The following is a 13278-nucleotide window of genomic DNA, read 5'->3' as shown; positions in this document are numbered from 1 at the left end:
GAACACATTTTGCTAGGAGACATGCATAAACATTAACATTTACATAGACTGAAAATAAGCCTCTGTAGGTAGGGTCCAGTGAGACAACTCATGATGGATGAACACCAAATTGGCAGCTCTCAGAGTGATTTTTTTAAAATACAAAATAATATTCACTCAAAAGAAAAAAATGGGTTTCCTTAGTATGTTTTCACTCATATCTTCCACATCCCTACTATAAATGAATCTACTGATCCCTGTCAGTAGATTCACAACTTTTTGTTTGTGGAAATGGGAGTCTGAGATTATTTATGAAAAAAGATTTTTGAACTTGAAAGAAGTCTTACTAAGGATTCAATTTTAGGATTTTGTATTGCTCTACCCATTGCAGGATCCCACCTGCTGACTCAGAAGAGAGGCTGTGCCTATACTGAACATTTTCATTGCTATACAAAGACAGAAAATAATTTTGGTGTGATATTCTGGCTTCACATTTCCCAAATACATTGAACAAACAACTCAGTGTGATGAAGTGAGTATTTCTCCTCTTCCAGGTGATTTCAGATTCTGAGTATACCATCATAACAAAATTAAAATTATGTGGTAACTTGGACTTGCATCCTACTAGCTCATGTAAGCAATCTGCTCTTTCACCTGGTATTTAATATGATATGTTTTCAGGTCAGCCAAGAAAGAATTACGACAGTCACTTAAAGGTACTGAAGTATTAAAAAGCAAGAATATTAACCTGCTAAAGGGATTTAGCATTCCTCTTCTAAAATTGTAGGTTATTCCTAATTCAAAACCATTTTTGACAGAGCACTCATCTGGCCAAGGCTACTTAGAGCTTGTAGCATATCCTGAAAGATTATATACACAAAATAATTTCTGCACTGCTAGTAAAACAATGGCCAGAGAATGGCACCATTTGGCGCTCTTCCTAAATTAGTCACAGTAGTTAGATGCAGCACAGCAGCTTTCATGACCAGACCAAAAGAGTGTGAGTTTCATGTGTCACTATGCACAATAGGGTGGAATTTGGTCTATTCAAGTCACTTACTAGCTTGGATCAGTTAGATTTATTTCTGGTTGCAATGAAGTGGAGAGAGAAATCAGTCCATTTTGTGGCACTTAGCTATCTAAAAAAAAAAAAAAAATCAGTAAAATACAAATGGAAACTTACGGAAATGCGTATTTTTTTTTTTAAGAACTAAAAGGCTTACATAGTATTAACCCTTAGAATTGTTGTTATCTCAGGAATTCAACCAATTCAGGTCTCACATATCTGCCAAGAGTATTCAGGGAGGATCACACTAGAAAGGCATCTAGTGAATTTTCTCATTCAAAGGCTGATCTGGGAAATATATTAAAAAGAAATACAAGTATAATGACCAAACTCATTTAATTGACTTTAGTGGGTCCTGGTTTCAAAGATTACTTGTGCGTATCACTAGGAGCAACTCTGAAGTTCACTTCGGAAGCTAGGTTGAGTATGATGTGCTATTATGTCAATAAATGACAACAAAAATCCTGTTTATACATGGCCCTTGACGTCTTGCCAGAATTGACAGATGAGGCCAGTCATCTCTATTCTAGGAGGTGCGAGAATAAATTTGGACTAAAGTACACAGCTTTCTGGGCAAGTGCATTAATATGTAGGCAGACCAGTAATCCCTTATACAGAGGCTGGCTGGCCTTTGGGTAGACTACAAAAGTGTAGCAGTCGAATGCATGTTTTTCTGGAACCACTAAAGCTATTAGCTGGTGATTCAAAGCCTGGAACATTTGGAGACTTGCACACCACGTATATAAACAACCAAGGAATAGAAAAACACTGTGTACAATTCAGATATAAAAGGACCTTTCTGATGTCCAGAATCCCCAGTAAGCATGGAAGTACAGAATGTGTTTTGAAATCATTTCCATTTCATAATACAGATGAGTCATCTAAGCGGTGATTATTCCAAGAATTTCCATTTTTGCTAGGATTAATCCTCTGAGTTGCTTAGTACCTCAAAACTCTCCGACTGCAAGTCACTAATGTTAGCATGGCAGCGCATCCTAAAATCAAGCCCATGTCATTTCCATCTTCTGTTGTCTTACTAAGTAGATCCGATGGAAATCTGCCAGTGTAACTTGCATTGTGTGAAACAGATGAAGGCATAGATACACGTTGTCCCCATGTGAAAGTCATGCCATGCCACGAGGAAGGTAAATCTTCCTAACATTGGTATATATATACACCTCCATACCACACATGGCTAAATATCTATAAAAATATACATAAATTTAAAACATTTTAATGATCTCAATATATTGGATAGATAATTCTGGATAGAAACAGAGACACAACAAATAAGATTAAAGACATTTTTTAAACAAGTATCAAATTGGCATTCATTAAAGTGCAGCATTTTTATACATAATTTTAAAACTAGGTTCCCAGGTCTTCAGGAGCAATACAGTCTTATTGTAGTCTGTGCCACTAAAAATTAGTAGAACTTAAATTTCACAAGTCACCTGTGAAAATAAGCCGTGCTCCTTGTCATTTAAAGTTTTTAAAGTGTAATTTAGGTTTCAAAAATTACACTTCTGAATAAGCTAACAGGACCCAAGGTTTGTTTCACACAACTCATGAAGACCGTATCTATCTTTGTGATTTCATCTGTTTTAAGACTGCTTGATAAAGTCAACATTCTTTCAGAAGTCTTTGTTTTGCCATTAGCAGTTAATAGGAAAATGTATTTTGGTGCCTGATCTTAAAATATTACTCGACACTTATTTGAGCATCTTTGACACAGAGAGGAAACAGCAGAACATGTTTGTTTTGCTTATGCAGTCATCTCCTTTGTTGCATTCTCTTTCTTTTCTCTGTGGAGTCACTGCAGTCTGATAACTCACATTGAATGCCAGGATACTTCAGTCAGTGTTCCAGTTCTGCAACTGGCCTTGTCTATAGCCTTGAGAAAGTAATTTGACTGCTCTTGGTAATACACTTTCCTCATCTATAATTCACTGCTTTGAGTCCATAAAATTAATGCACTGCAAGTTCTTTTCAGTTTTTTTTTTTTGTGTTCTAGTTTTGTATTTTTAAGTACTATATGCATCACAGTACTGACAATTCTTTTTTAGTCTTTGTAAAGCCCTTTGAGATTTACAGATGTTGACAAAACCAGACATTCTAACACTGGAATAGTTTAATTTTTTTTTCAGGTCAAGTATTGCTTATGCAAAAAAAACCCAAACCAAACAAACAACCCTCTGTGTAGAAGATGGAGAGATAAAGGTTATATTGCATACCAGTTTGATATTCAAGGTACTCTAGAGTGTCAGCTGGAGAAGGCAAAGAAAAATCCTTGAACCCTTAAAGTTGCAACAGAAACCATCAACAACCTTGTGGACTGATTTAGTCCCACCAGTCCTAGGAAATTCTCCCATGTAATGCAGAATTGGCCCTGCTATACATACATTAAGGTTAAGGGATATGGCTATAACAGAGTTATTTCCCTGGAAATTAATTACTTATAACCCATACATATTAAATGTTACTTCTTACATTGTCCTAGATGTTAACTATGACTTACCTTACATGGATCTGATTGACTCAAATTAAGAAAATTCTTGTTCATACCCTTGGCTATAATCCTTTCAACCTCCTTGCTCTTGGTTTCATCTGGTTTTACCTAGCATGCAGTGTGAATACAAAACTGGTAAACAGATTGATACAAATCTCATAAACACTAGTAACCACAAGCCAGAGCAAAGGTATATTAATGATATAGGCTGAGTTTAAATTAAATCTCTTAAAGGCCATCTTAGCTACTCTGTGCAATAAGAATGGAAATTATTTTAGCTGATATCCTAGTAGTGTGACCCATGGCTATGGCATCTGAATATAATTTGATCCTTTTCATACAATGACATCATTGTGCTTTAAAGAAATCTTCAGGTTCCACTTTAGCAGGGGTAGTTGAGTTAATATCTCTATGCATACAAACAGATGCGAGAAACAGGAGTTTATGAGAAGATTTATCACTCTTGAGAGATAATTAGGTCTCATAATACACAGTTACCCTCAGAACAATATTGTACACTTCAGAAGTAGAAATGTTTACAGGTGGACTGCCTGGACAACCTCACTAAGCATTTAAGCGTACTTCTCTCTGCAATCTGAGTTTATATCCAGTTATTATTGTATACGGTGTTATCTTCTTATGCTTCTTAGAAGTTTAGAGGATTAAAAAAAAATACTCACAGAGCCAAAATTAAAAACTGCATCATCTGTGACTATCTTCTTTCCACATATTAAACAATCTGGATCAACGATATTCCTAAGAGAGAGGGAAACCAGTAATTTTAAAGTTCTTGGATGTGCTGCTTCTGGGCAACTATTCAATCAAAATAAAAATGTGTGCAACTGTACTTTGTATCAAACTCTCTTCTCAGTTTTACTGGGAACCAAGCTGATTTGTGCCAGGAGCCGTGAGAAGGAAATTTGGCCCTTCATCTGCCACTTTCCTGGAGGCAAAGCAAGCTTTTTAACTGTCAGATTCAGTCATCAAATGCCAAAGTAACATCTGTTGTAAATCTACCTAAGTTATAGTAGACATTGATTCAGTCTACTGTGTCTTAAATACAAATAATGAATGGCACGCATATTATTTAGGAACTTTTTTTAACAAGAAAGCAGAGCATAAAAATAGCATCAGTTAATGTCAGGAATGGAAATGCAGGAATTCAAAAAAAGAGTACAAAAGGAAAAACCTAGGGAATAAAATAGTTTCTTTCAAAAACAGCGTATGAAATGGCTGCATATATTTACAAAGCTGTACAAACAACATTTTATACCAGCAGGCAAAGATTATCCATACTAGCAGAAGAGCAAGACTCTCTTCACACCTGTTTAACCTCCAGCTCCTCCACCAGGACTGAGCATAAGGTGGCCACTGCAATGCAGAACAGCCACTAGCCATAAGGTTAGAGCCCCTTCAACAATGCAGTTTTACAAACATTGTGTAAACTTCCCACTTAGGCACAGTACAGTTTTGTTTGCAGTGACTGATGAATACTGAAAATATTTACTATTATTATTTTGTATGATAGAATTACCTTAATAACCAGATGACACAAGACATACAGTGACTGTGTCCACATGGTATCTGTGCTGGATTCTGCAGAAACATTTTGCACAGAGGACAAATGTGTATGGAAGAAGCATTATTCGTGTACTTTTCCATAGGTTCTTCAGAAGCACGTGATCTACTCATGGCTTATGCAATGATGCTTGACATCAGATCTTCCAAACACAGAGGTGCTGTAGTATGTTCTCTTATGAAGAGAAACTGAAAACTTTAGTCTAAAGCCATCACTGGTTTTTGCTGTTATACTTGTAGTTAAACTGCAGACATTAAGATAATCCTGAAGAAAAAAAAAAAATTTAGCATTGGACATACACTAAAATAAACTGCCAGTCAATCAACATGTACTAATAGCATACTTAAATGCAAATGAAAAATGTAAGGATTGCAGTAAGAATTTACCTAACCAAACCAATCAGAAGGCTGGAAAAATAACAACTTGTTCATTCCCAAACCATACAAATCTGAATTGTGAAGACACAAATGAAGTTAAAAGGAAAGATGAAAAAGCAGTAATTGGTATTCTCTAATAGGCATCATTCCATATGTTGCCCTAAAAACAGCCTCAGGGGAGCTGCCTCCGAAAGTTTGTTCTGGTAAATCCTCCTCCAGTGCTACAAGTTTGCAGGAGTAGAGATTTCAAGACAGAAGAGACAGGCTGAAGGAGTGTAAGAGTGAAGAGACAGCATTGCAAACCAGAGACTCCTATGGTTAGCTCTTACAAATTTAGAAACAGGTTGCCTTTCTATGGTTCTAGATTTTATTTTATTGTTTTTCATTTCCCTAATTTCTGTTCCTCATATCTATTTTATACAGGGTTTATTAGTTTACATGTTGTTTCTCTGGGCTGCTACTGCACATAATTTGCTACCAATACTTTTTAGCATTGCAAGATTTCTTCATGCAAAGGAATTACATTAAGCATCCCTACCCGTGCTTCTAGATCAATGTCTTTTACTGCAATACTAAGAATTCAGAGAACCTCACAATGTCATTGTCAGCACAACGTACACAGTGGTAAGAAGCTTTTGAAATGAGTGGACCATATAAAATTAAACCACTGAGTAACCAAGTCTGCTGAAATATCAAGTGTCTACGCTAAAAATCACAAACTCCAGGAAATTCTAAGATGAAAACATCTTCTGTTTCATGTAACATGTTTTAACTTCTAGCTTAAGTGTCACTCACTAGATGCTACTAGGTAGGTGATGCACTTGCCAGAAAATGCCCAGGTTAATTCAAGAAAAGGAGGACTTTGTTAGGCTGAATTTCCTTATCTCTGTGGTTTTAAGCTGCTTTTAGACTACATTATCTCTGTAAAAGGCAGGAAGCAGCATTAAAGTACACTTCCGATTCTGAGTTCTCAAGTATCACATTTCTCCATAGGCAGAAATGGGGTAATTGTGCGATTCTTAAAGTGAGTACTGCACCATGACCCCTTGGTTGATTCGCTCCTTGCAGCCTCTCTTATGCTCAGAACTCTAGACTGATCAGAAAAGACTTTGCAACTTCTGCCCATACTTTATGACACAGCCCTGACTATGATACCATCTCTGGAAAACCTAAAATTTGTCCAAGAATCTGAGAGATTGTGGGGTGGTTACTGTCTTGCAGGCAAATTTCTTTGACAAATAATTTGAGTGATATGAAGAAAAAAATTTTGCCAGCAGACATGAAATTAACATTGTGGCACTACACATGAAAATATGGGGTTTTTTTTCCATTCACTCGGAAATGAGTGCAGCTTTTTCAGTAGCTGAACTTCTGAAAAATTATTTTAAAAATTTGGTTGGGTTGGGGGGGGGGGGTGGGAAGTCAAGTACTAATATTTATAGGACCTATATGAAAATGATGTTCTTGTGCTCCCTCTGCTGTTTCTGTCACAGTGGAGAACTGGGAGTGTGTTTCAAGAGCTGTGTATATTCCTTCATATACTGTAAGAATACTCATGCCTAAATAAAAAGGGGAGTAACTTCTCCTGGCAAAAGAACTTTCAAAAATAAAGAAGCATGGTGTAAAAATTAAGGCTAAAAAGCATTATGTATCTGGAAAGCAAGCTTTTACGCACGATATAATGCCATGGACATACCTGGGCTTTCTTTAAACTAACATTAAAGTCTGTTCCATTAAGAATACTAACAAAATATAATTCCACATGAGTTCTGAGTATTACTGTAATTTAAGTTATGCTATTGTTATTTAGTATCACAATTGTTCAAACAATTTTTACCAAGACTACAGGATTAGTATCCAAAATACGGTCTAAAATACAAGCAGTGAGAAACATAGTTAGTTTTTAAATAATCTGTTTTCTCTACACAGATGGATGATATACCAACACTATTTATCAGAAGAAACACCAAATGCAAGAACATAAAAAAAAATTTTAAATGGGTTGAAATATTTCATATAACAAATAATAATTAACAATGTCTGGAAAGAGAACTTACCAAACTGACTGAAATGCTTTGCACATCATCAGCAAGGGGAAACACTAGATTTAATCTCTCTCAAAGTGAGATTCCCCTGTATCACGTGCTTGTTTTTTCATTGTCGTAGCATGACTATTTTCTTTTCAATACTTGGTTTAACATTGCCTTCTTTTAACCTTAGCCTAACAACATTTACATTAGTGTAAGGGGATTTTTCTCATATTATTAAGAGACCGAATCAGCTGCAAGAGGGTATAATTTCTACTTTTGAAATCTAAAAATCAAGATGAAATTTTCTTGATAACGGTTTTGCAGAGAAATACACCACAGACAGTTCCACCTTTGTGAATATGCAAATTACAGAATAGTTACTGTATTCTGAATATTAGTATTAATTTAAAAATACCTCTTATAAAGCAGGACCATATTAACTTTTTTCATCATAAAAGGCCTGACTTGAAGATGACATATAAGCAAAACAATTAGCGGTCTTCTATCTACCATAAGCAAGGAAGACAAGGTAGCAGACTGCTCAACTTGTTTTAATATACATAACAGACTTTGCAAAAAAAATGGTTAAGTAAACTAACACACCCCTTAAGATCTTCCTACGCTTAATGGGAGTGGAAAGTTATTGCGTGACTTCCTTATTTGTAAAATATCAAGGTTTTTATAAAAAATAGATTTGCTTTTGCAGCATACCTATGCAGCACTTCAGAAAAATGCTTTTTGTCTCTATAAGACAAACTGTCATGGCATGTCCAAATCATTCTGTTGGCTCTTCTCAAAAAAATTCCTTAGAAAACACTAATAATCCTCTGAATACACTACTGCCACTTCACAAATAATAACTGCCTGTCCAGATTCAACAAACTTGTAATAAAAGTTCTCTCTTTCATACACAAGTAAGATTTTAAAAAGCTCCTTACTGAATGTTTTACTTATCTGGAGAACTTTCCATGCCAAAATGCTTTGCAAATGAGAGTATCTTCAACATATATAAGCATCACTTCATAACTGAAATCTCACCAGGTATAGTTAAGGTCTTCCTGATTGTTTTTTAACATCATCAATTCAGTTTATTTTTTATAAAGAGTTAAGTTGCACTTAACAGTTTCAACTTATAGAATATGAACCGTAAGTTTCCAAGATGTTGCATTTCCATTGCAGGGGCTGGGGGTTGGTTGCTTGAGAGACATTGTAGTGTTTCAGTACACTGTTAACGTAAATTTTTGCATTTCAGACATGGACTGGAAGAAACTAATTTATTAAAACTTAGTAAATAACGTAAATTTTTGCATTTCAGACATGGACTGGAAGAAACTAATTTATTAAAACTTAGTAAATCTTCAGGACTGTTTAAGTCAAAAAGATCTATTACTCCAACCACATGTTGAACGAAAAATGTCACTCAATATGTTAAGATAAATGCCTGGATACTAGCTTAGGTAAAAAAAAGCAAGACTTCGTCATCTGCAGCCCTAAGGGAATTAAAAAAACACAGTGGGGTCAGGAGTACCTGACTTCAGTATGGCTCTTGGCATAATCTAAAATAGCTTTAGGGGTTCTCTTCCATGATTCTTACACTACAGTACTTTAACAAAGTTGGGAACTGAACATTTAAAATAGTCACTATAAAGGAACTGGGGCTGCAGTAAGGTTTTTGTCCTAAATTCTTGGATCTTATTGTGCTAGGTCAGATATATTTTATTTTTTTAAAATTGGCAACAATTAAAGTTGTAACAAAATTATTTGATAAACAATTTTATTTTCTTTTTTTTTTTTAATGAAGGAAGGGTTATGTTTTAATAAGACATCAGATTTTAATGCTTCTAAATGTTATTCTGGCACAAGACAGTACTTTCCATGTTTGTTTTTACAGTCGATCCACTTCATCTGACTTTGAATGTCTTTGCAGTATTCTGCCTTATTCTCCCATCCAAGCTTAAAAATCATACTTTGAACATTACTATGTTATAAGAACGTGGCTATGAAATACAAGCAAAGACCCTTTTTCAAGATGAACTATTAATGAATGTTAAGTTCTGAAAAGAATTACTAAACAGGTGAGGATTTTTTTTTGTATGAGATTTGATCTATATTTTTAATTTAAAAAATTTCCAAGTAAATCAACAGCCACTGATGATGAGATCTTCAGCAAAATCTTCCATTGTATTTAAAAACTCCTGACAAAATGTACATGCTGTATTTGAAGGCCACCACTCAATCCAAGTGCGGGAGTCCAAAGGGTACTGGAATCTAAGAAGACAACAGAAAACGATCATTTGCTACTAAGATCTGGGGAGGAAAACGTCAAAGAAATTACAATATGAGATTGCTTGCTTTGTGTTCATAATCCTGTTTTAAATGTACACACCTGAAAACACATTGTGTAACTATTGGTCAAACTAATACTTAAAAAATTACATCAATTATATATTACATAAGAATTATTACATACAGACACTTGCCACCTTACAGCACACTTAAAGATTAAATCTCTGCATATTCTGATAGTGAATTACTTACTTGAAATTGTAACCAATGCTTATCTTTAAGGCTTCTTTTCCCATGATCAAATACTGCTCTCCTGGGCTCAATTCAACATCTGTACAGGTCTTCTTTTTAACAAAGGTTATTTCATCATTTTTTTGAGCAAAAGCCTGCCCTGAAGTAGAATGTCAAGAATTGGAAAATTTCACAAAGAGAATTTCCAGTAATTCGTATATTAGACAGAAAACACCAAACTGTGTTCTACAGTACAGCACAGCCAAGGGATCTATTTGCCACTATGTAACAGGAAAATTTGATGATATAAAACATGTTTCTTGTAAAAGTTTTAAATTAAATATGAACAGTAAATAAGCCTCGTGCACATTAAATAATTTTATATTATAGTAATTATACAGACATATCGGGTGCTTAAATTCAGAGGAAAAATGAGTGAATATCAGCTTCACTTCTGCAGAACAGAGCAGCGACCTCTCCTGAAGGTAAGACAAGTGAATGCCCAAGAATATTCTAAAGTCCTTTCTCCCAGAAGCAGAAATGTGCCCAACCAATAAAAATCTGAGAGAAGTTAAGGCATGGCATATCCTTGCATACTACCCCACTTCAATCCTTGTATATACAGTAAGGGAGGACATTCAGTGGAATGAACGAGACATTTAAACGACAGCTTACAACTGTATTAATTGATTATGGAATATGTTCACCTTGTTTTGTCACATAAAAGACATTTAACTGATTACAGTTTAGGTTTGTTAACAACAGCTATAATAAAGAAAAGCTGTTTAAAAACATAAAACAAAGACTGCCTTTCTCAGGACACAAAAGAATTCTCAAAGGCTGTATTTAAGACTACGGTTTTCTACTCTCATGAAATGACTAGGTTTGACTGCAGATTTTTGTCAGCTGCTTCAGTGGTCTCAACCAGACAGCTTTTACTCTAAATAAATTGTTAAATGGATTAAGAACAGGACACACCTCTTTTATAGAGATCCAGAAGAGTTGCAGAATACTTTACAAAATAACCTTCTTCACTGCGAGATAAGATGTTCACTTTATAAACTGCAGAACAACACAAACCAAACTTTTTGTTATTCCTTGTTCCTGCAATACATACTAAACATCTTTCAGATGCTCAAATGGAGAATATAATATCCCTTACAATACTAATTTCTGGGAAAACAATGTTTATAGCTATACACTATATGGCTAAGAAACATTAACAAGTTCTACCAATGCTCTCATCTGATGCCCCACAGCTTCATCTGACCCCAAAGCCACATGATCATGTTAGAACAGTACCAAGCAAGAGAAACACAGTGCTTATTACCAGAACTCATCAGATCAGGCTCACAGGTGCACCAACCCTGGTTATGTGACTTTTATTCAGCAGAGGGTATGGGCAGCACTTACTCTTTGCTCCAATATGTCACCTTCATATACTGTATGCCACTGTCAAGCCTACTGAAGTTTAATCACTAAAGATCTAATTGGAGCAAAATGTTTTGCAGCTGTAGTAAACAAGTAAACATTTCAGTTAGAGCACATGAAATAGGCAATGACAATTCCAATATTACCATATGCAATATCATTCTGGCATGCAGCTTCTCTCCTGGTATCAGCAGTTATTGACCGATCTAGTCTCTCTTGTACTTTACTACACTCAGCTACATTGAGAAAGAAAAAAGCCAGTGTTAAGACAAGGTCATCACATGTCCTCAAATAAAACATCATGAACCTCTACCTGTTTGGGATAATCTGCTGTAACTGAGAAACACCATAATGATGGGATTGCATGCTGGAACAATGAATATTTAAAATACAAAATAACACCCTCAAATCACCTGAACTTAATCCAGTCAGACATCCGTGATCATACTCCACATTTTTTTTTCATTTGTTTTTTAATTGTAAAATTTGGAGAGGACAAGAGCTGTGTTCTTATGAGGATTTTTTTTCCCCTTGTGTTTAGTGTGGTTCTGTCCAAAGCACTACGCTGCATTTTCCCACCAAGTGAAATGGGAAAACATCTTAAAAATAGTTTACCTTCCATGCATTTACATTCATCTCCTTCACACAATCTCACAAGTTTTTCATTTCCATAGGGGTTATAAAGTACAGTGCACCTTTTATCTAGAAGATCCAAAAAGAAATAATAAATACATATAGAAAATCAAAGTCCAAGAAGTCAGCACTGAAACTCTGTGAGTCAAAAGTTGCCTGAGCTTAAAATAACAAGGATTAAAAAGCTGTTGAAGAAGGAAAAATGTAGTCTTTAAGGAGGAATAAAGAGTTAAAAGACAAACATGAATTTGAAGACATGGAAAACATACCTGGTGCATGATATTCATATACAGTGAATGTGGCAGGATTTAGCATTCCAACCCGGAAAAGCTCACTTACTCGGAACGCAACACAGAGAAAATTATTAGCTGGCACCTGTTTGAAAGACACATGAATTAAAGAGGTCTAAAGGAAACAAAATTATTCCAAAGAGTTAAGGTAGTGCTTACAGTTATGAAAAGGGTAACATACAGAATCTATCTGCAGAATAACATGCCCATCTTTTATCTCATAATCTGCTATCAACTGATCAACTCCACTTGCAAGCTGTAGGGGAGAAAAACAGAGAAAAATCTTTTATACAAGTTATACATTTTTGGATGATCTTGAAGGTTTTGTAATCAGCAGCTTTAACATAATTTTGAGATGTAAAAAACCCCTTATTTTAGGGTTGCCTCTTTATAGTGCTCATACTCTCACTTGTTTTTTTCGTTTTCTTTTAAGGAAATCATCCTTTTACTCATTACATGAAGATAATAAAGAGCTAATTAACCTTAAAAGATTACTTGAGTCCATGTATAGTATCCTATTTAAATCCTATAAGTGCAACTCTAACTGCCTTTAAAACTCATGTGCTTGTCAATAGGAGCTGGATGGACACAAGCACTATAGTTAAGATTCAATTCACAAACTTTAGGCAATTTATAGTTAGGTGTGTATACTAACAGTGTTCCCTTTACAGTAAGCAGATATAGCAACTCCAGAGGTTGATTCACACTACCCTAACACAGACAACAATCACTCTCTATCTGGTCTTGTCTTTCCACTAACAACAGAGGGAGCCTAAATGTCAAACTTTAACTAGAAGTCTAGCTTCTGACTCTATCAAAAATCCATAACCTAGATTTAAGTAGATTATTCTCATTAGTATTAGAAGT

The 13278-nt window shown here is 35.1% G+C and overlaps 1 protein-coding gene across 1 annotated transcript in view; it reads right to left on the bottom strand.

Annotated features, from left to right (window-relative positions):
- Positions 1-9678: 9678 nt before the first annotated feature.
- Positions 9679-13278, bottom strand: part of C5 (complement component 5) — a 28092-nt gene continuing 24492 nt past the window's right edge. Inside the window, exons 35-41 of the mRNA XM_009696200.1 lie at positions 12593-12667; positions 12391-12496; positions 12104-12190; positions 11635-11724; positions 11036-11119; positions 10079-10217; positions 9679-9808 (exon numbers count right to left, since the gene is read on the bottom strand). Coding sequence (XP_009694502.1) covers positions 9679-9808; positions 10079-10217; positions 11036-11119; positions 11635-11724; positions 12104-12190; positions 12391-12496; positions 12593-12667 — 711 coding nt within the window. The remainder of the gene's footprint in view (positions 9809-10078; positions 10218-11035; positions 11120-11634; positions 11725-12103; positions 12191-12390; positions 12497-12592; positions 12668-13278) is intronic.

This window comes from Cariama cristata, unplaced genomic scaffold (assembly GCF_000690535.1).
Source record: "Cariama cristata isolate BGI_N322 unplaced genomic scaffold, ASM69053v1 scaffold28342, whole genome shotgun sequence".
In the NCBI taxonomy this organism is placed as follows: domain Eukaryota; kingdom Metazoa; phylum Chordata; class Aves; order Cariamiformes; family Cariamidae; genus Cariama; species Cariama cristata.
The sequence above is the reverse complement of the archived record's forward strand: the minus strand, read 5'-3'. Positions and strand labels throughout refer to the sequence as shown.